The following is a 23326-nucleotide window of genomic DNA, read 5'->3' as shown; positions in this document are numbered from 1 at the left end:
TCCCGTCGGTGATTTGGGGGCAGGGCCCTTTTGCCAACGGGAAAATGACGTGGGATGACATTGGGAGGAACTCCCGACGTCATCCCGGTCCCTTTAAATTTTCAGGAAGGCAGGCGGACAGCTGATTTCGCCAATTAAGGCCATTGGCAGGGTACTTAAGATTGTTAAAGACCCTGCCCGTCCAACCTTAAGGCTGGCAGGCAGGCCAGGAGCCCCAGCGGGCTTCTGATAATACATGAAACCTCATCCACTGGTGGGATGAGGTTCCATGTCCGCTTTTAAAAAGTTTCATAAAGTTAATGTGTTTCTTATCAACATGTCCCATCTCGTGTGACATTGTCACATGAGGGGGGACATGTTAATAATTTTAATATTTCTCTATTTTTGGTGTTTTTTTACCTGTCAGTAATCTCCCTGAGACAGCACTTGGTCTCAGGGAGATGTGCGCTCTTTCGTGCGCATGCGCGAAAGAGCACACTTTGACAGATGGGGAATCCCTCCTCTGCCCTGCACAGGAAGCGCGTAGCGCTTCCTGTCGGGCAGGCTGCAGGCCGCTGGGTGGGCCTTAATTGGCCCGCCCACTCAAAATGGCAGCAGGCCCCGTTTCGGTGGTGGGGGTCGGCTGTCCGCCTGCCGCCGAGCCGGTGGGGCCTGCACGCCCACCAAGGGCAAAATTCTGCCCCATGTGTTTTCTGATGTTTTAAGCCCCTGCGTAGGAGTCAGAGGGAGACTCATGGTGGAGTGGTGGAATCCAGAGTCATGAAGTCAATAAGGACATTGGAGGGTTGCTTTGCCAAAAGCTAATGGAAGGACTCCCATGAAATCATTCAACTTGGCAAATAGCTGGAACACTGAAGAGAAATCAGACTGAATTCTGGAGAGCAGTAATAAACCTATTGGGCAGGATTTTTCAGTTGGCGTGCAGGGGACGGGCCCAACACACCGACACATAAAATGACGCGCGATGACGTCGGCCATGCATCCCGATGTCATCACGCAGTCCCACGATATTTCATTCGGTGGGCACGCGCCAGAGACAGCTGCATGCCCACCGATATGTAAACGGCCTATTGAGGCCATTAAGAAAGTAATTGATGTAATTGTTTAATGCTGCCTGTCCAACCTTAAGGTTAGCGTACAGGCGAAAAGGCCAAGCAGCCTTCGCGTTTTTTAGGAAACCTCATCCACAAGCGGGATGAGGTTTCTTAAAAGCTTTCATTAATTAAATTTTTTAAATTTCCTAAATATATAACATATCCCATCTCATGTTTAAATAAATTTTTAAACCATTTATTTAATTATTTCAATATCTATTCAATCTTCAGGGAGATTGAAGCGCTCTTTTGCGTGAATGCGTGAAAGAGCGCTGACCCCGACTCTCCCTCATCCCCCCGCCTTGCCTGCACAGATAGAGCTGCGCTATGACTCTCATATTACACTGGGCGGGTCCTAATTGGCCCACCCATGTAAAATGGTGGCACGGAGCTGATTGCGGGTGGCGATTGGCTCCTCAACCGTTCCCGCTGAGCCCACCCGCCACCTGAAAAATTCGGGCCTTTGAGTTGGTCCCAGGAAAAGTGAATGGATCTCGAAAGATTTCGTATGATAAGGGAACTCTTGAGGTGAAATAAAAAATAGAACTGAGTTTATAACTTAAGCCTTTATTAGGTATAGCATTAAGTTAATAATGCTTACTTTGTTTAAATCTTTGTGATTTACAATAAAGATCGTTTTTGTTAAAAAAGAACAAGAAACCTTGTGGTGTAGGTCTGTTGGTTAATTGCTGAGTGTTAGGGATTCCTTCTTCAAATGCTAGAGATCCCTAACAGGAATCGTAACAAGTGGTTAAATCCAATGTCAAATCAGGCATAGAAAGAGCAATAAAGAGGGGGAAAAGCTTGGATTAAGAGACAGGATAAAGAGACTGAAAGAAAAAGTGTACAAATTTTTTTTTACAGTTTTAAAATCTCCAAAAGCAATTAAAACCTAAAGGAATGAGACCCCACGCAGGTAATAGTTCATTTTCCGTGCCAGAGAGGTTAATCAACAGTAGTTAACTCTTATCACACCTGTAACTGGGTACTTAGACTTGAAATGGTAAGACTTCATTCTCTGTCCCGAGTTTAGTTTGTATCCAATGTGGAAATGTTGCAACTTTGTCCCACTCGTGCAATTTTTAAAAATTCTTTAATGGGATGTGGGTGTCACTGGCTAGGCCAGAACATGTTGCCCATCCCTAATTGCCCATGAGAAGGTGATGGTGAGCCTTCTCCTTGAACGGCTGCAGTTCATGTGATGTAGGTACACCCACAATGCCATTAGGAAGGGAGTTCCAGATTTTTGACCCAGTGACATTGAAGGAATGGTTATATAGTTCCAAGTCAGGATGATGTGGGGCTTGGAGGGGAAAGTAGTAGTGCTCCCATTTGTCTGCTGCCCTAGCCCTTCTATGTGATAGAGATCACAGGCTTGGAAGGTGCTGTCGAAGGATCATTGGTGAGTTGCTGCAAGTGCATCATGCATATGGTACATCCTGTTCCATTTGTGCACAGGTGGTGGAGGTAGTGAATGTGGATTGGGTGCCAATCAAGTGACATGCTTTATCCTGGATGGTGTCGAGCCTCTTGAGTGTTGTTGGAGTTGCACTCATCCAGGCAAGTGGAGAGTATGCCATAATTTGTGCCTTGTAGATGGTGGACAGGCTTTGGGGAGTGAGGAGGTGTGTTACTCGCTGGAGAGTTCTCAGAATCTGACCTGCTTTTGGAGCCACAGTATTTATGTGGCTGACCCAGAGCAGTTTCTGGTCAATGGTATGTTATGGACTGTGATGGGAGGAGTGCATAGTTAATTCTAGCCCCACTTCTCCACAGGTCACAACAATAGTTTAAATGTTTAATTTACCGACAAAACTAGCCAATTGTTACCCTTTGATACTGTTATCCCCACCATAAAAAGACTCTAACCAGGCTTCTTTCAGTAAACACAAAAAAATTGATTTATTATTAAACAAACTTTTTAAACTGATTAACTTACAAGTTGTAGTTTAGAAGTGTAACAATTCCCCCTTTTTTAAAAATACAGATATTCAAGCCTCCATGCACTCGCACACAAACACAAAACAGGACAAAGCAAACACAATCCTCTGCAGAGGCTGGGGTATGGGAACGTTTCAATTAATAGGAGAAAATTCAAAGAGACCTTGACGCCGTTGATTTAACAGAATTCTGGTCACAATAAATGTGGAAGTTTTCTCAGACGGATTTTTTTGGTGAAACCATGCTTGATGACCCTTACTTATCACAACTTTGCGACTTTCAAAATAAACAGATGATGTATCCCGATGAGACATTTCTGAGGAAAGTTTAACACAAAGGTGGGGCAGAGAGAGGGAAAGAGAGAATCTTTTCTTGCAATCTACTTCTAAGACACACCCATACTCTCCCTGCCTGAGAGTTTTAAAAATGCTAAGATGTTCAAAGAATACTTTTCTCAGGCCAGGTGCTTTTAACCAATTAGCAATAGTCTTTAGCCTGGCAGCAGCAGTTCTTTGTTAACTTAGATATACAAAGTATCTCTTCCCTTCAGGTGTTCCCACTGGATAGCTATCTTGACCCATGGTTTCTTTAAGAATGGCATTTTCAAAGCCCCGAATTCAGGAGGAAGAATGTCCAAAATTCAATGTCCTTCAAATTCTCCAAAAACGAGTTCCTCACATGCCTCCTGCCATAAGAAATGAATCGCCATTTTCAAATGTGCTTCATTACAAAACATACAGGAAAAAAGGTACAACATATATATAAAATTTTTAAACATGCACTCACCCATTCTCACTCACTCCTTATACAGAATCTCTGTATAGGTTCTGATCTTTTGATTTCTATATTATACTAACAAAAATAATATTCTGGATAACACATCAGCAATTAACATTATCATTTCCAGCAATGTGGACAGCCTTCAAGTTTTAAGGCTCTAGTAACAAACTCCATCAAAACAGTCTGGCATTTTGAGTCATAAACTTTTCTATAAAGGCCAGTAACAATCCCATGGTTTCGTTTTCTGTGGTAGAATATCTTTTTTGATGCTGATTTGACCTTTAGAAAAGTATCCCACTGGCTTTTCTATGCCTGATCCTTCATCTTGTAATAAGATTGTACCCACCCTGAAGTCACTGGCATTGATTGCACATTAAAGGTTTTAGTGAAGTTAGGGGCATACAACACCGGTTCAGTTAAGTTAAAATTGCCTTCAACATCTCACTGTCTTCTTCATCATCTCACTGTCACCTTCATCCTCCACTCTCCTTACTACCTGACATACCTGCTCCTTCCTCTCCTCCTTCCTGCAATGGTATGCTTTTAACATGTTGATGTGACATAGCCAATTCTTTTTCCTACAATCTGGGGTGTCTATCAAATAAGCTACTTTACCAACCCTTAACTACTTTATATGGACCATTGAACAGTGCTTTCAGAGGATCCTCCTGTAAAGGCGGTAACACTACACTTCATCCCCTGGTTGAAATGTTCAGGTCTCAGTTTTTTTATCTGCCCATTCCTTCATCTTTGCTTGAGAAACTCTAAGATGTTCTTGGGCCACTTTGCAGGCTCAAGTAAGCCAGTCCTGTAACATGGACACATAAGCTAATACACAGGATTCGTCCCTCTGTCCTAAAAACTTTTCTTTGATTAATTTCAGAGGATCTTTTATCTCATGCCCATAGATTAATTCAAAAGGACTAAAACCTATAGATTCGTCCGGTGAATTTCAGGTGGCAAATAAAAGGAAGTGCAGTCCTTTATCCCAATCATGGGGATATTCATGACAACATGCTTTAATCATTGTTTTGAGAGTTTGGTGGTACCTCTCTAAAGCTCCCTGTGTCTGTGGATGGTATGCTGTGGACTTTAACTGTTTTATACTCAAACTACTCAATATGTTTTGAAAAATTTTGGACATAAAATTGGAACCTTGATCTGAATGGATCTCTATCAGTACTCCATATCTGGTAAAAAAAAAAATTGGGTAAGCTTCTCTACCATGACCTTAGTTGTAACAGTTCTCAAAGGATGGCCTCTGGAAATCAAGTTGTCATATCCATAATAGTAATATACTGGTTTCCCGCTTTCATTTTCGTTAATGGTCCCACACAGGCTACTAATGCCTGACTAAATGGCTCACCTAAAACTGCTGTGGGAATTAAGGGTGCTGGTTTGATTGCATGTTGTGGTTTTCCCACCATCTGGCATGTGTAGCACGTTTTACAAAACTGCACCACATCCTTGTGAAGACCTGCCCAGTAAAAATGTTGACTTATACATGCTTGGGTCTTTCGGATCCCTACATGTCCTGTGATAGGAATCTCATGAGCTACCCTTTATATTTCCTGACAATATTTGGGTGATACCACTACCTGATGAACCACTGTCCACTCTTCATCCACAGGTCTGTGAGGAGGTCTCCACTTCTTCATCAGAATCACACTTTTAATATAGTAGCATTCCGTAACCCCTTTTGCTTCAGCTTCATTTTGAGCTGAATGTGCCAGTCTGCTTAACTCTGGATCGGCTTGCTGAGTCTTAATCAGAGACAACTTGCTGAACTTCTTTTTATTCATTCACGGAATGTGGGCTTCACTGGCTGGGCCAGCATTTATTGCCCATCTCTAGTTGCCCTTGAGAAGGTGGTGGTGAGCTGCCATCTTGAACCGCTACAGTCCATAAGCTGTAGGTACATCCACAGTGCTGTTAGAAGGGAGTTCCAGGATTTTGACCCAGTGACAGTGAAGGAACGGCGATATATTTCCAAGTCAGGATGGTGAGTGCCTTCAAGGGCAACTTCCAGGTGCTGGTGTTCCATCTCTCTGCTGCTCTTGTCCATCTAGATGGTAGTGGTCGTGGGTTTGGAAGGTGCTGTCTAAGGAACCATGGTGAATTCCTGCAATGCATCTTGTAGATGGGACACACTGCTGCTACTGTGTGTCGGTGGTGAAGGGAGTGAATGTTTGTGGATGTGAGGCCAATCAAGCAGGCTACTTTGCCCTGGATGGTGTCAAGCTTCTTGAGTGTTCTGGGAGCACTCCTCCAGGCAAGTGGGGAGTATTTCATCATACTCCTGACTTGTGCCTTGTAGATGGTGGACAGGCTTTGGGGAGTCAGGAAGTGAGTTACTCGTTGCATGATTCCTAGCCTCTGACCTGCTCTTGAGGCACAGTGTTTATATGGCTAGTCCAGTTCAGGTTCTGGTCAATGATAACCCCCAGGATGTTGATAGTAGGGGATTCAGTGATGGTAATGCCATTGAACATCAAGGGACTATGGTTGGATTCTCTCTTGTTGGAGATGATCATTTCCTTGCACTTGTGTGGTGCGAATGTTACCTGCTGCTTGTCAGCCCAAGCCTGGATATTAACCAGGTCTTGCTGCATTTGGACATGGACTACTTCAGTGTCTGAGGAGTCGCAAATGATGCTGAACATTGTGCAATCATCAGCGAACATCCCCACTTCTGACCTTATGATGGAAGGAAGGTCATTGGATGAAGCAGCTGAAGATGGTTAGGCCGAGGACACCACCCTGAGGAACTCCTGCAGTGATGTCCTGGAGCTTAGATGACTGATCTCCAACAACCACAGCTATTTTCCTTTGTGCTAGGTGTGACTCCAACCAGCGGAGAGTTTTCCCCCTGATTCCCAATGACTCCAGTTTTGCTAGGGTTCCTTGATGCCACACTCGGTCAAATGTTGCCTTGATATCAAGGGCAGTCACTCTCACCTCACCTCGGGAGTTCAGCTCTTTTGTCCACACTTGAACTAAGGTTGTAATGAGATCAGGAGCTGAGAGGCCCTGGCGGAGCCCAAACTGGGCGTCAGAGAGCAGGTTATTGCTCAGCAAGTGCCACTTCACAGCATTGTTGATGACCTCTTCCATTTCTTTACTGATGATGGAGAGTAGACTGATGGGGCAGTAATTGGCCGGGTTGGATTTGTCTTGCTTTTTATGCACAGGACATACCTGGGAAATTTTCTACATAGCCGGGTAGATGCCAGTGTTGTAGCTGTACTGGAACAGCTTGGCTAGGGGCGCGGCAAGTTCTGAAGCACAAGTTTTCAGTACTATTGCCAGAATATTGTCAGGCCCCATAGCCTTTGCAGTATCCAGTGCCTTCAGCCGTTTCTTGATGTCACGTGGAGTGAATTGAATTGGCTGAAGACTGGAACCGGTGATGCTGGGGACCTCAGGAAGAGGCAGAGATGGATCATCTATTCGGCACTTCTGGCTGAAGATTGTTGCAAATGCTTCAGCCTTGCCTTTTGCACTGATGCGCTGGGCTCCTCCATCATTCAGGATGGGGGATATTTGTGGAGCCCTCTCCTCCAGTGAGTTGTTTAATTGTCCACTGCCATTCACGACTGGATGGGCAGGACTGTAGAGCTTAGATCTGATCCGTTGGTTGTGGAATCGCTTAGACCTTTCTATCAGTTGCTGCTTATGCGGTTTGGCACGCTGGTAGTCCTGTGTTATCGCTTTACCAGGTTGACACCTCATTTTCTTTAGGTACGCCTGGTGCTGCTCCTGGCATGCCCTCCTGCACTCTTCATTGAACCAGGGTTGATCCACTGGTTTGATGGCAATGATAGAGTGGGGGATATGCCAGGCCATGAGGTTACAGATTGTCTGCGAGCACAATTCTCCTGCTGCTGATGGCCCACAGTGCCTCATGGATGCCCAATCTTGAGTTGCTAGATCTGTTTGAAATCTATCCCATTTAGCACGGTGGTAGTGCCATGCAACACGATGGAAGGTATCCACAATGTGAAGGTGGGACTTCGTTTCCACAATGACTGTGCATGCGGTGGTCACCCCTACCGATACTGTCATGGACAGATGCAACTGCGGCAGGCAGAGTGAGGATGAGGTAAAGTATGTTTTTCCCTCACATCTGCCGCAGACCCAGAATAGCAGCTATGTCATTTAGGGCTTGGCCAGCTCGGTCGGTAGTGGTGCTACCGAGCCACTCTTGGCAATGGACATTGAAGTCCCTCACCCAGGTTACATTCTGTGCGCTTGCCACCCTCAATGCTTCCTCCAAGTGGTGCTCAACATGGAGGAGCACTGATTTCCTTGCCCATGTTTGACCTGATGCCATGAGACTTCATGGAGCCTGGAGTCAATGTTGAGGACTTCCAGGGCAACTCCCTCCCAACTGTATACCACTGTGCTGCCACCTCTGCTGGGCCTGTCCTGCTGGTGGGACAGGACATACCCAGGGATGGTGATGGTGGGACAGGACATACCCAGGGATGGTGATGGGGGTGTCTGTAAGATATCTGTAAGATATGATTGTTGTGAGGATGACTATGTCAGGCTGTTGCTTGACTAGTCTGTGAGACAGCTCTCCCAATTTTGGTACTAGCCCCAGATGTTAGTAGGGAGGTCTTTGCAGGGTCGACAGGGCTGAAATTGCTGTTGTCGTTTCCGGTGCCTAGGTCAATGCTGGGTGTTCCGTCCGGTTTCATTCCTCTTTTGTGACTTTGTAGAAATTTGTTACAACTGAGCGGCTTGCTAGGCCACTCAAGAGTCAACTGCATTGCCCTGGGTCTGGAGTTACATGTAGGCCAGACCAGGTAAAGATGACAAACTTCCTTCCCTAAAGGGATCTTTGTAAACCAGAAGGGTGTTTACAACATTCAACAATGGTTCCATCATTAAATTTTTAATTCCAGGTTCTTAACTGAATTCAAATTCCACCATCTGTTGTGGTGGGATTTGAACTTAGGCCCCCAGAGCATTACCCTGGATTACTAGTTCAGCAATAATCACACTACGCTGTCACCTCCCCCCAATCCCTCAGATTGTCCAAATCCGCAAAGAAAGGTTCAGACAGCCAAATTCCTGTTTGTGGTGCCAATTTTCCCTATGATGATGGAATTTGTTTAGCCATTACTCGGGTCACTACAGAACAAGGAAAAATTCTTGGAACCTTTTCCTGCAACTGCTCTGTCTCTTTGACTTGACTTGGTCTTTTCATGACTACTGGAGAAGCTTTTACTTTTAGTCCAACCAAATCGTTTCTGAGGAGTAAATCAACTCCGTCTACAGGCAAACTATGAACAGCTCCTACTGTTACCATTCCAAACATTAGGTCACACTTCAAGTGCATCCATTGCAAAGGTACGGGTATGTACTCCCCGCCAATATCATTCACCAAAACCTTGGCATTTAGTGAACTCTCTGGTGGAAAAGTCAGGCCTTTCCCCAGCAATAGTTTGGGTAGCCCCTGTATCCCTAAGTATAACTATGGATAGAATTTTCTGCCTACCGGGTGAGTGGGCCCGACCCAATCTCCAGCGGGTGGGGAACCGATCCCCACCTGAGAAGCGGGCCCCGCTGCCATTTTAAGTGGGCGGGCCAACTAAGGCCCCCCCAGCATGATGCCCGGCAGGAAGCACTATGTGCTTCCTGTGCGGGCAGGGGGGTATTCCCCAAATGCGAGAGTGCGCTCTTTCGCACATGCGCACGAAAGAGCGCACATCTCCCGAAGCTAAGTGCTGCCTCAGGGAGATCGCTTACACTTGTTCAAACATTAAAAATAGAAAAATTTAAAAATCCTTAACATGTCCCCCTCATGTGGCAATGTCACACGAGATGGGACATGTTAATAAACTTCACTAAAACTTTATTAAAGTTTTTTAAACCCTACATGAAACCTCATCCCGCCAGTGGATGAAGTTTCATGTTTTATCTATTTGCCGCCGGGGCTCCTGACCTGCCTGCCAACCTTAAGGTTAGACGGGCTGGTCCTTTAATTGTTTTAATTATCCTGTCAATGGCCAATTGATTTTGCTGTGCCCCCACCTTCCTGAAAATTTAAATGGGGCGGGATGACTCCGGGGGGTTGCCCCTGACGTCAGCCCACGTCATTTTGTGCGTCGGCGAGCGGGCCCCTAGGATGGAGTCAGCTTCATACCTGTACCCTCTACTGTGTATATGTATATCGTTATGAGTTGTTAATAAAGACTTGATGTTAATATACTCAAGACTACGAAGCCGACTTGATGATGTCTGAAGCAAGATTCTTCATGGTGGTAGCATCTGGATCAAAAACCCTGATCCTCACAAGAATGCAGAAAAACTAAGAAAAAGGACACCTTTAACGGATTTCCAGAAGGCATTTAATAAGGTGCCATATCAAAGGTTGTTGTGGAAAATAAAAGCTCATGGTGTAAGGGGTAACATATTGGCATAGATAGAAGATTGTCTAGCTAACAGGAAACAGAGGGCAGGCATAAATGGATCATTTTCTGGATGGCAAGATGTAATGAATGGTGTGCCACAGGAATCAGTACTGGGGCCTCAACTTTTTACAAGTTATATAAATGACTTGGATGAAGGGACCGAAGGTATAGTTACTAAATTTGCTAATGACAGAAAGATAGGTAGGAAAATAAGTTGTGAAGAAGACATAAGGAGGCTACAAAGGGATATCTATGGGTTAAAAGAATGGGCAAAGATCAGGCAAATGGAGTATAATGTGGCAGTGTTCTGTGTGCAGGAATACAAGGAAGTTGAGAGGTGTGGGACTGGAGTAAGATATACATCAGACTGGGTAAGGACAGCAACCCTTTGGGTTTTTATGCCAATTAGACAACTGCATGGTCACTTTTACTGAGGCCAGCTTCTTTAATTCCAGATTTTTGTGAAACTGAATTAAAATTCTCAAGTTGCCAAGGTGGGGTTTGAACGCACACCCTCTGAATTATTAGTCCAGGATGCTGGATTGTCACATAATTGTGCAATGGTGCACTATAGTGATTACCTCAAAAAAATAGACATTTGATGATTTATTCACAGGACATAGGTTTCCACAGACGACTCAGAAATTGCACTATATGGCCTGCAAACAGGCAGATGATAGCTGCCCTTCCTCGTCAATTGTTTGTGTTTTTAGTTTAGAAGTTTTTTGAACATTCTTTTCAAACTAATTTTCAGGGGGATAAAAATCATTGCAATCTTTTTGTATTCATTCAATGGACGAGGGCATCACTGGCAAGGCCAGCATTTACTGCCCATCTCTAATTGCCCTTGAGAAGATGGTGGTGAGTCGCCACATTGAATACAACAGAGTGATTTGCTAGAACATTTCAGAGAATAGTTAAGAGTCAACCACATTGTTTTGGATCTGGAGTCATATGTAGACCCAGTAAGGACAGCAGATTTCTTTCCCAAAAGGATATAAGTGAGTCAGATTGGTTCTTACAATAATGCAATAGTTTCATGGTCACCATACAAGCATTTTATTCCAATTTTATTTAATTAAATGGATTTAAATTCCCCAGCTGTCTTGTCGAATTTGAACTCCTGTTTCTGCATCATTAGCCCATGCCTCTGCATCACGAGTCCACTAACATGAACACTACCCCGCCATACCTTTTTACCCAAGACCAGTAATTACCCACACGCCCTTGTTATATCATCTCGACAAAATATGTAAAATAGTGATAAAATTGGTCAGCAATTTGTTAATACGTGTGAACCTGGATTGTTTCTGGACACCTTTTTAGATTGGTTTTTGGGTGTTCCCTGTCCCAGTTTAAAATAGTTGATTGAATTTCTGAACTTTCTTACCCCCATAGCTCCCTCCTTCGATTACAGCAGCATGCCTCCTCCGTTGGGTGAAACGGACACCACCATCACTGTGGAGCTGAAGCCGGCACGAGGCCGAGGTGCTCCAGTCAGGTGAGATCTCCTGACAACAGAAGTGTGACTGTGGAGAGCCAAGAAACCACTCTACACCCCACAACAAGCCGTGTACTCCGTGCAGATTACTGTCATGAAGATCTATGAACCCTAGGAAAGCTGAATATCTTTAGTCTTTGATTTTGACCTGGGAGACTTCAGTAAAGTCACTAAGGGAGGAAATATAAAGATGATTTTGAATTAGGATATCATGCAGCATTCGATATCACACTGAGCAAGGCTGTGCTACCAACAGTGGCCTATTGTGCAAAACAACGATAAATGCGTGCACACATTGTGGGGGAGCATGTGGAGAGGGTGGGGTTGGAGATTTACATTGGATACTGTCAGTAGCAACCCTGTAAACACATTCAAAAAGCATATGATTACATTTTGATTATACATAGCAACCAGTTCCACATTGTCCCTCTATGGTGAATTATTTTCTCAGAATTATCTTTTTGCTTACACTGTTTTACATGTTGATCAATGATTTTCAGTCCCTTCTATTCAATTACCTCTTCAAAGTCTGTAATGACAGTTCTGCATCAGGATTTTTAAAAAATCAACAGAATTGCAATACATCTGTTATCCAAGAGTGCAGGGAATTAAAAGAAGTCTTTTGCCCCAGGCATTTCTGTAATCCTACTTCAAAACACTTCCAAAAGGTGCCAAGAGTCCATTTGGCAGCTGTGGTATAAAAGAGGAGAATTGCATATTTATTTGTCAGTTTAGTTCATCAAAAGATGATCAGGTTGCACAACTGAATCCATTACACTCAAATGTGATTTTCAGTGAAGGTAAGAGGATTAGTTTGAGATGGAACAGATTAAGTAGCACAGTCTGTTCACCTAAATAGCACAAAGCAGCTCAGGGGTGTGACTTATGCTGAATTAAACACAATGATCCCAAGTTTGATATTGGCCATGGCGCATTAAGGTAAAAGGGTTGGCATTGCACACCAAGGTGCCAGGACCCTCTGAAGGGTCAGTTTTTGTTGTCACCCCTGAAGACAGCAATGCTGGTCATCATGCCAAGATCTGCCATTTTCTTTGGGGATAGTTTCCACTTGCTGGCCTACACTGGGAGCAAAGATTTATAAACAGAGTTCAATTTTCCGGTAGTGCTAAAGAGTACAAAAAACGATATAATTTGCTTTTAATGAAATTTCCCATGTATTTTACATGAGACTTGGTATGGGTAATGGTCCCTTTTGGAATCTTCCTCTCTCTGAGGTTCACCCGGTCTCTGCTCACTGGCTCCTGCAATGTCCTACTTCAGTAAAGAGGAACAGTGCCATTAATAGTTTTGAGATGTAAGATGTTTAAGTGCTTTCACTGCCCTTTCAGGCAGTGCATTCCAGATCATTATAACTCACTGCGTAATAATGTTTTCTCTCAATGCCTCTGGTTCTTTTGCCATTAACCTTAAATATGTATCCTCGGTTTACTGACCCTTCTGCAATGTTACAGTTTCTCCTTATTTATTCTATCAAAACCTTTCGTGATTTTGAAGACCTCTATCAAATCTCTCCTTAACCTCTGCTCCAAGGAGAACAACACCAGCTTCTCCAGTCTCTCCATATAACATCTTAGGAAAGGAGGGTTTAGCATTGTCAATCCTAATTGTTTTCAATATAACTTGTGCATGCAACTTTATTAATTATCAATTTCTATTGTTGTTTTTCATGTTTAAAGTGTTTACCAGGTTGTTGTGGAAGAGGACAAGAAACGTAAAGTGAAGCGAGAAACCAGAACACACAAGTGCTTTCCTTTCCCCATTAAACACGAGGAGGCTGCGATTGAAGGTGTACCACACTACTACAGTGCGGAGCTCCCACCCAGCAGCCTCCGCGAACCCAAGCCTTTCACTGTTGGAGATAACAACACCTACAATGGCTACTGGAATGCACCACTGGAACCCAAAAAGGGCTACAACATCTACTTTCAAGCTATGAGCAAATTCAAAAGGGTTAGTATACAGTGATTGCAGTTAACTATTAAAATCCCATCCATCATCTCAGCAGCGCTGATGGAGCTGAATGAATTCAATCCACTATTATCGGTTCTGAACTAGCCAGGACCTGCACCCCTTTCTGTGATGGGTCACTCTAAACATTGTCTCTCCAGTGTTTTCTTGGTCTTCCTCGCTCCATGTACCTGTGTGATGGGCCATGAAAGCTATTCCAGCTGTTTCCATTCTTGAAACATGCCCAAACCATTGTTATCATTTTTCTCGGACCATCTGTATAAGCATTGTTTCTTGTTGAAACCACATTCTTATTAATAATTATACAGTGGTTAATAAAGGATATTTCAGAGCTGCAGGAGTGGGAAACATGACAGCGATACAAGCAGGGATTCAGGTGATGCCATAAACCATGAGAGCAAAGGTGGTGTGTTTACATACGTTACATAGAATTTACAGCACAAATATGGACTTCAGCTCAACTAGTCTATACTGATGTTTATGCGCCGCAAGGGTTCCTCCCACCCTATTTCATCTAACCCTAGTAGCATAGTCTTCTATTCCTCTCCATCTAACTTCCTCTTAAAGGTGCTATTCACCATAGCTGTTTTATCACTGTTACTTGATCTCTCAGTCAAATGCATGTGCAGTTTAGAACTGAAACGCACAGGCTAAGAAGGTACCAAATTCAATCCCTAATCCCTGCTGTGATAGCTGACCACAACCAAAACAGCAATGATGACACAACTGGTGTCCATGCTATGGTGGCCGGCTTTTGGGGATGCATAAAAATTAGCCAGCACTCTGGTCCTGCTCACATCCCAATGTCTCACGAAAAATTAGCATTTGTGGATGTTGGTTGAGGACAGGGTTAGGTTCAGTACTGATTAACCACCTCACCCCCACCCCACCATAATATAATGGTCCATCAACTTGTGGAAAAGTGGAGTTGAAGTCAAGGATCAGCCATGACCTTATTGAATGGTCGAGAAGGATTAAGAGGCTGTATGACCTACTCCTGCCACTATCTATTACACATGAAAAATAATCAGTCAACCAGAGTGCCACAGGGCTTCTGACATCTCATGGCACTGTGTGCCAACAACAGAAGAGAAGACTGGGGAGGAGCATTTTTAGGGGAAGAAGGGGTGACGTTTCCTCTGCTTTTACTTGTATGTAGGGGATTCCTATGCTATGAGAAGAATAGAGCTTGGAGCATTACAACCTTGTAAAAAAGCTGCACAATCTTCTCCATTTAAATTGATGGGTGGAAAATCTGATTCTATTATAACTGTAGAATTCTCCACATCCAGTTTTCTCCTTCATTCAGTTGATCCTTCACACCTGAGTGAAAGAAGATAGATAAAAACAAAAAACTGCGGATGCTGGAAATCCAAAACAAAAACAGAAACAGAAATACCTGGAAAAACTCAGCAGGTCTGGCAGCATCGGCGGAGGAGAGCACAGTTGGCAGCATCGGCAGAGGAGAGCACAGTTCTGCTGAAGGGTCATGAGGACTCGAAACGTCAACTGTGCTCTCCTCTGCCGATGCTGCCAGACCTGCTGAGTTTTTCCAGGTATTTCTGTTTCTGTTTTTGTTTTGAAAGAAAATAGAACTCAGTCTGGATTTTTTTCTTATCACATAGAATCATAGAATGTGGCTACAGCATAGAAGAAGGCCATTCGACCCATCAAGCCTGTGCAAGAGCAATTTAGTTAGTCCCATTCCCCTGCCCTTTCCCCATAACCATGCAACTTTTTTTTTCTTCACATGCTTATTCATATCCATTTTGAGACCCTCGATTGAATCTGCTTCCACCACCCTCTCAGGCAGTGCATTCCAGATCATAACCACTCACTGCTTAAAAAAGATTTTTCCTCATGTTGCTGTTGGTTCTTTTGCCATTCACCTTAAATCAGTGCACTCTGATTCCCAACCCTTCCACCAATTGGAGCAGTTTCTTTCTATCCAATCTTTCTAGACCCTTCATGATTTTGAACACCTAAGCCTCCCCTCAACCTTCACTGCTCCAAGGAGAACAACCCCAGAATTCTTGAATCTATCCAGTCTATATGTCTATAAATATAGTAAAATTACTCCATCAAATGATTGGGAGATATCCAAATTGAACAGTAGATTTCTGTGTGTTGTGATTTGCTTATGTGTATACCGCATGACTCTGACTGAAGCAATATTATACCTTGCCAGGGACTAGTCTCGACATGCTAAAGATGCATGACCCAGCCAAAATTGCCTCCATGTCTGCCAATTCTAAGTTCTATTGGACCCTTGAAATGCTGCATATCTACAGCATTAAGTACCAGATACTAATCTCAAGCTCTTCAGTTTATGCTGGCATGTGAGTTGTTGCTGTCTGGCAACTCCCTCCTCTGTGCCCATTGTTTTATGTTTGTGGTTCTAACTGCACACACAAAGAAAAACAAAGTGCAAAATACAAGCCAACATCAAATCCATAATATTTCTGAAGGGGAAAAGAGAAAATTGCCTTTAAAAAATACCACTGCCACTGCCACCAAGATGAACATGTAACTTCTGAAGTTAATGGGTTTGTGTCACCCTGCTGATCATATACATAGAAATCTATTAACCCCCAGCCAGCTGCACCCTGTGTGCAGATTACAGGTCATAACAACCATATGAATGTCAGTAAAACTTAATAGCCTCAGTGAGAAAGCAAAATATCACGGATGCTGGAAATATGAAGTGAAAGGAGAAAATGCTGGAAGTACCCAGCAGGTCTGGCTGGGGAAAGAGAAACAGAGTTAATGTTTCAGTTAATGACCTCTCAAAACTGGAGAAACAGGATTTTCTTATTGGCATTTAATCACATCTTACCTTCCACCGTATCACAGACCTTTTTCTTTGGATTTGTCCTCTCCTCCATCTTCGCAACCCTCTCATCCCAAAACACACACACACATCCTGCCTCTGCACTAGTTTAAAAACTGATACATCTTTAACTTTTTCTACTTCTGTACATTAGGCTGAATTTTTGTTTGGCTGAGGAGGCAGCACGGAGGCAAGAAAGGCGCAATTTTTCTTCCCTGAGTAGCATGCCGGCTTTCCAATGCAGCCTCGCCTCCCAGTCAGCTTGGAAGAGATAGTGGATCCTTGTATATAATGTGGCAGGTAACCAGTTAAACCCTCTAAAGGCTTTATTAAGGTTACTCTCCCGACCTGGACCAAATTTTCAATCTGGTGCAATGGGTACCCGCTGCAAGAGGAGGCTGTCCTTGAAACTGTGGCAGCCCCCCAGTGGAAGGGCGGGTAGATATTGGAGCTGTAGCCTCCAATCTATTTGAAAGACATCACTCCAAAAATCAGCCACAAATGTGGCAGTGCTCGTTTCTGTGGGGGGGAACTTCCCCCTGATGCCTGAAAATTCTTACCCTCCTACCTACCTAATTTTTGGCCGGTGATCAGGAATAGAGATGCCCTCGTGCCTCCCTACATATTCCAGTAGCTTCCACCTCTGATGGTGGAGCTACCAATCTATTAGTTCTGGACACTCTTCTATTTACCCTCCGGACTCAGGAGCATGCCCGCCATTCCTAATTGGATGGGCTTCCAGGGGCAGCCAAATTAGCCGCCTCCTTCAAAATCTCCCCATGGATCCTGCTGTCAGCATTTGTGGGTTTCCAACCCACAGTTTGTCCCAACGGTGGGATTGGAACCCAGGGGCAAAAATTCAGTCCCTTAACTCTCCTCCCCTCTCCACAGATGCTAGCTGACGTATTAATGCTTTCCAGCATTTTCTTTTCTGATGAACTTCAGTCTTCAGTCTCTCACCAGGGGACTTTTGTAAAAACCAATAAAGGAGGAAGTATAGGTATAACGCTGAAAGAGTATAATGTCCAGTATTGATTGTCCAGTGAGGATTCAGTATGTTGGGAGCAGTTGACATTGTCACACTTCACTGGTTCTGACTTACTAATATTTTTGTATTAATATTAATCTCCATCATAGCAACAACCAACCTAGCATCCCTTGTTAAATCCTGTTTATGATTTTAGATTCCTTGAGATCACAGTCTATTTGGATCAGGATGAACAAAATCAAATCTAGTTCCCAAGGGTCTATCCTGGAGCATGCCATGAGTCAATGTTTGAGCTGTAGGTATTAAATTGTTTCCTGATGCATGGACTGGATTCTGATGTCTGCATGAGATTAATAGGAAGCTTGCTTCAAACAATGTCAGTTTTCCAAATCACAGCCCCAAATGGTGCAGTGCTAATATCTCTTACATGCCTACTCCTGTTTCTAAGTCCTATGTTCCTGTGCATAGTAGACAATCAATTATAAGCTGATGGGGATGGGGAAGTGAATAACTTATTACGAGATTTTGGGGTAGAGTGAACGGCTAATTACATGCAGCCTGGATGGCAGGTGAGGCCCACAACTGCTAGCGGTCGATTTGCCTGCTTTTTTCAGTGTAACGGCCACCAATGCTTCATTGATCTGATGGCAAACTGTGGATCTGGGGTCAGGTTTTCCACTCCTGATCTGTTCTCTAGTAAATTCCTGCTGGAATGCACATGTTTTCAGAATCACAGAATCACAGTGCAGAAGAGACCCTTCGACCCATCGAGCCTGCACAGGCACGTGAGAAACACCTGACCTACCTACCAAACCCCATTTACCAGCACTTGACCCATAGCCTTCAATGTTATGACGTGCCAAGTGCTCATCCAGGTACTTTTTAAAGGATGTGAGGCAACCTGCCTCCACCACCCTGCCAGGCAGTGCATTCCAGGCTGTCACCACCCTCTGGGTAAAAATGTTTTTCCTCACATCCCCCCTAAACCTCCTGCCCCTCACCTTGAACTTATGTCCCCTTGTGACTGACCCTTCAACTAAGGGAACAGCTGCTCCCTTTCCACCCTGTCCATGCCTCTCATAATCTTGTACACCTCGATCAGGTGACCCCTCAGTCTTCTCTGCTCCAACGAAAACAACCCAAGTCTATCCAACCTCTCTTCATGGCTTAAATGTTTCATCCCAGGCAACATCCTGGTGAATCTCCTCTGCACCCCCTTCAGTGCAATCACATCCTTGCTATAATGTGGCGACCAGAACTGCACACAGTACTCCAGCTGTGGCCTCACAAAGGTTCTATACAACTCCAACATGACCTCCCTATTTTTGTAATCTATGCCTTGATTGATAAAGGCAAGTGTCCTGTATGCCTTTTTCACCACCTCATTAACATGCCCCTCCGCCTTCAGAGATCTATGGACATACACGCTAAGGTCCCTTTGTTCCTCAGAACTTCTTAGTGTCATGCCGTTCATTGAATACTTTTGGTGCATGTATTTCTGTCTGTCTGTAGACAGCAGGTCATGGCTTCATCAAACTTGATAGTGATGCATCTGACTGGGTGGAATTAGCCTGCTGATAGTGTGGTGCCTAGGACTATGCACATAACAACTACACGTGAAGTACCAGAGTAAGGCTAAAGCAAAAGTAAAATACAGCGGATGCTGGAAATATGAAATAAAGACAAAAAGCTGGAAATACTGGCGTCAATGGGAAAACTCTCCACTGGTTGGAGTCACACCTAGCACAAAGGAAAATAGCTGTGGTTGTTGGAGGTCAGTCATCTCAGCTCCAGGACATCACTGCAGGAATTCCTCAGGGTAGTGTCCTCGGCCCAACCTCTTCAGCTGCTTTATCAATCACCTTCCTTCCATCATAAGGTCAGAAGTGGGGATATTCTCTGATGATTGCACAATGTTCAGCACCATTCCCGACTCCTCGGACACTAAAGCAGTCTATGTCCAAATGGACAATATCTAGGCTTGGGCTGACAAGTGGCAAATAATATTCGTGCCATACAAGTGCCTTGCAATGACCATTTCCAAAAAGAGAGAATCTAACTATCGCCCCTTGACATCCAATGGCATTACTATCCCCCACTATCAACATCCTGGGGGTTACCATTGATCAGAAACCGAACTGGACTAGCCATATAAATAGTGGGGCTATAAGAGCAGGTCAGAGGCTAGGAATCGTGCGCTGATTAACTCACCTCCTGACTCCTCAAAGCCTGTTCACCATCTACAAAGCACTAGTCAGGAGTGTGATGGAACACTCCCCACTTGCCTGGAGGAGTGCAACTCCCATAACACTCAAGAAGCTTGACACCATTCAGGACAAAGCAGCCTGCTTGATTGGCATCACATCCACAAACATTCACTCTCTCCACCACCAACGCACAGTAGCAGCAGTGTGTACCATCTACAAGATGCGCTGCAGGAATTCACAAGGCTCCTTAGACAGCACTTTCCAAACCCATGGCCACTATCATCTAGAAGGACAAGGGCAGCAGATAGATGGGAACACCACCACCTGGAAGTTCCTCTCCAAGTCACTCACAATCTTGACTTGGAAATATATCGCCGTACCTTCACTGTAGCTGGATCAAAATCCTGGAACTCCCTTCCTAACAGCCCTGTGGGTGTACCTACACCACATGGACTGCAGTGGTTCAAGAAGGCAGCTCACCACCACCTTCTCAAGGGCAACTAGGGATGGGCAATAAATGCTGGCCCAGCCAGCAAAGCCCACATCCCCTGAATGAATAAATAAAAATACTCAATAGATCTAGCAGTATCTGTGGAGAGAGAAACAGAGTTAACATTTCAAGTCATATATATATCTCTTCTTCAGAACTGGGTTCTTTGTTCTACAATTACGAAGAAGAGCCACATTTGACTCGAAATGTTAACTCTGTTTCTCTCGCCACAAGAGGATGCCCTAACTGATGAGTATTTCCAGCACTTTATTATTGTACCAGAGTAAGACTGATTTCCATGGACCGTAATGTCAGGAAATGAAAGAATGAACTTTCATTTATATAGTGTTTTTAATAACCTCAGGATGTCCCAAAGTGTTTTACAGTCAATGAAATATTTTTTAGTGTATTCACTGTTGTAAGTTAATGGAAGGTAGTCAAAAACTATTGGAGAGGACCAGAAAACTCTGAAACATAAGAGTGGAACCCCCATGGAAATAACAGTAACTAAACTGTGGTCGAGGTGAAGTAAGAAATTGTGATGTGTATTTTTTTTTTGGAAATGTATCCAATGCTTTGTTGACTTCAAAGCAGAGTTTGATATTGGTGTGTGGCCACAGGTAAAATTGAAGAGATTAATGTTTTGAAATATGTTTACCTCATTTGTTTAGTTGTATTTGAATAGTAAGGTCATTATGTAGGGGGAAAAAGATTTATTTTTTATTCTACTCACCGAAATATAATAGTTTGCTAGACCCTTTAGCTATAAATGTTTGGCTGTGTTTCAGTGCAACCTGTGCAGAATTATTAGACTGTCACTTAGCATATTTTACATTCATAGTTGTAATAACAATCTAAATCTAAACTGAAGTTTGTTACTGAGAACTTTGTTTTTAACATTTACATGCAGGAAACAAAGACAAACTGCATACTAATTGCCAAAAAAGGTAAGGTTATTTGGTCATTGCTTTCTCGTGCTATTCATGTGTCTGTGTGGTGTTGCTGAATGTTGCTTTAGCATTTAATTTATTTTATTGTATTAAAGTAAAATTATCTTCATGCAGAAACTGAGTATTTCGGCTTTCCTTTTGGGTAATAAACACTGATGTACAAACAGGTTGATTAAATAACAAGCCATAATACATGGTAATTCAATCTGGAGCATTTAAGCTTCCTGCTGTATTTTTCCCCCCTCTCCACCTTCTCATCACCACCCCCCCACCCCACCATGTAATAAACAGTAACATGTTAACTCAATTAGTGGCTCTGAGATCTTGTGGAATAAATCCATGTAATTTTGTTAAAAAATTGAAAGCTTGACATTTTCACTGCTTTATTTGCTGAAGCTTTCTCTTTTTAATGAGTTTTCACACGAGGGGCGGAATTTTCTGTGCCCACTGGCGTCAGGCGTATTTGGTAGCATGAGCAGACAATATGGCGAGAAGGCCAAAAATCGGTTTCACGACATCATGAAACCAGTTTGCAATCATCCGCTCTACCTGTCAATGGCGAGCCACATTTCCCACCGTCGGACGCCAGGAACCTCATTGTAATAGCTCTGAATATCGTTATAGGCCCAGCTCGCTGGAATCATCCCCCCCGCTCCGGGTCATCCGAGCATGTCCACGTGATTGCACGCCGACATGTTTCACAACTGTACATGAGCAATGTGCACTTGGAGGTCTGCACTTCGCTGGGGCCTTTGTATACCTACCTTGCTTCAGCCAGCACTCACAGTCATCAGCGCCAGGTTTCGCAGACAGCACCACATCACTTTTAAGGGGGGGCTCTGAGGCCAGTCTCTACCTACCAGGCCAGCCATAAGGCAGGGTGGGTTCTCAACGGCTGCAGGGCGAGGGCTTGCTTGGGGAAGGGGGAGACGTGGCCTCAGGGAAGGGAAGAGGCTGTACTGGGAAGGGGGTATCCCAGGATGTGTGTGGGCATGTTGATCTGTGCACGTGGCCTCAAGATGGTGAGGGCTGAGGAGGTAGTCTTCAGAGGAGATAAGGCTAGATGGAGGTGTGAGGGTGTGTGTGTATGAGAGAGTGAGCGGTGATGTCCCTTGAGCTGGCAGTGAGTGAGATGCCAATGAATGTGTGATGGGCTTGAGTGTGTGAGTTTAGAGTGATGAGATAGTTGCCTTACCCTGGCAGCACGGATGAGATCATTCATCTTCTATCTGCATTGGATGGCCAACCTCTTCTGTGCAGCATTGGCACTGATCACCATTGCCATCGCCTACCAAGCAGGAGTGATAATGTTGCTGCCCCTCCTGTGGCCAGAGCGTGGGTAGAGGATATCACGGCGGGCCTCAATGGCATCCAAAAGGTGCTTGAGGGATGCGTCACTAAACTAGGGGAGGCTGCAGTTGTCTTGACTTTCGGGGCCATGTCTTCTTTTAGCAGCCCTGGGCTGGAAGCACTGAGAGATGTGCACACAGCTGCACTTTAAATGTGGCGCCCGGCATCATGAAGCGACCTGGTGACAGTGTGGTGGGCGAATCGGAGCCTGCCCGCCATTGAAACAGCATGTTTCCTGGGAATACATGATTAATGAGGCGGGATTGGATGATACGGCGTGAAAAGCCACCATTGCAGCCGGCGGGTAAAACGTCCTTTTTTCCCCACCCGCTACCACTTAGTGCAAATCTAGGATGATTCCACCTGAGATCTGGTTCTTAATGAAATTTTAATGAGACGTGACTATTTTTAAAAATGGGCAAGCTAGAAAGGTGAAATTTAATTATTCCGCTCCATTTCTGGATTATTAAAATATTTTGTGTACTCCTCAATCTGCCTGCTTATTTTAGAAAGCCTCTTTGCTGTAGGTGCCTATAATACATTTTACACTTGTTTGGCATGGGTTTAGGGGTGTGACTTTTTTTGGGTTTTTTTAGCCTTTGTCGTCTTCAAGTTAAAATTGATGAGTGAAAGATTGTGCCAAAAGGCACTCCTCCCACCATGTAGTGGCAGAGTAGACTGATATGGAGAAGATCTGTGCCTTGGAGTAGAGCATTCCCCCAGATGGAGAGGAAAGACTGGCGACAGAGTGGGGACCTTGATGGAAAAATTGGTGGGATGGAGG

The 23326-nt window shown here is 44.1% G+C and overlaps 1 protein-coding gene across 4 annotated transcripts in view; it reads left to right on the top strand.

The window, feature by feature from the left end:
* Window positions 1-23326, top strand: part of ptprub (protein tyrosine phosphatase receptor type Ub) — a 769916-nt gene that overhangs the window by 624938 nt on the left and 121652 nt on the right. For all 4 annotated transcript variants that reach the window (XM_078567333.1, XM_078567337.1, XM_078567336.1 and 1 more), the window contains exons 11-13: window positions 11636-11738; window positions 13436-13709; window positions 21153-21189. In XM_078567333.1, the coding sequence (XP_078423459.1) occupies window positions 11636-11738; window positions 13436-13709; window positions 21153-21189 (414 nt within the window). The remainder of the gene's footprint in view (window positions 1-11635; window positions 11739-13435; window positions 13710-21152; window positions 21190-23326) is intronic.

Source organism: Cetorhinus maximus, chromosome 21, assembly GCF_964194155.1.
Source record: "Cetorhinus maximus chromosome 21, sCetMax3.hap1.1, whole genome shotgun sequence".
NCBI lineage: Eukaryota > Metazoa > Chordata > Chondrichthyes > Lamniformes > Cetorhinidae > Cetorhinus > Cetorhinus maximus.
The sequence above is the reverse complement of the archived record's forward strand: the minus strand, read 5'-3'. Positions and strand labels throughout refer to the sequence as shown.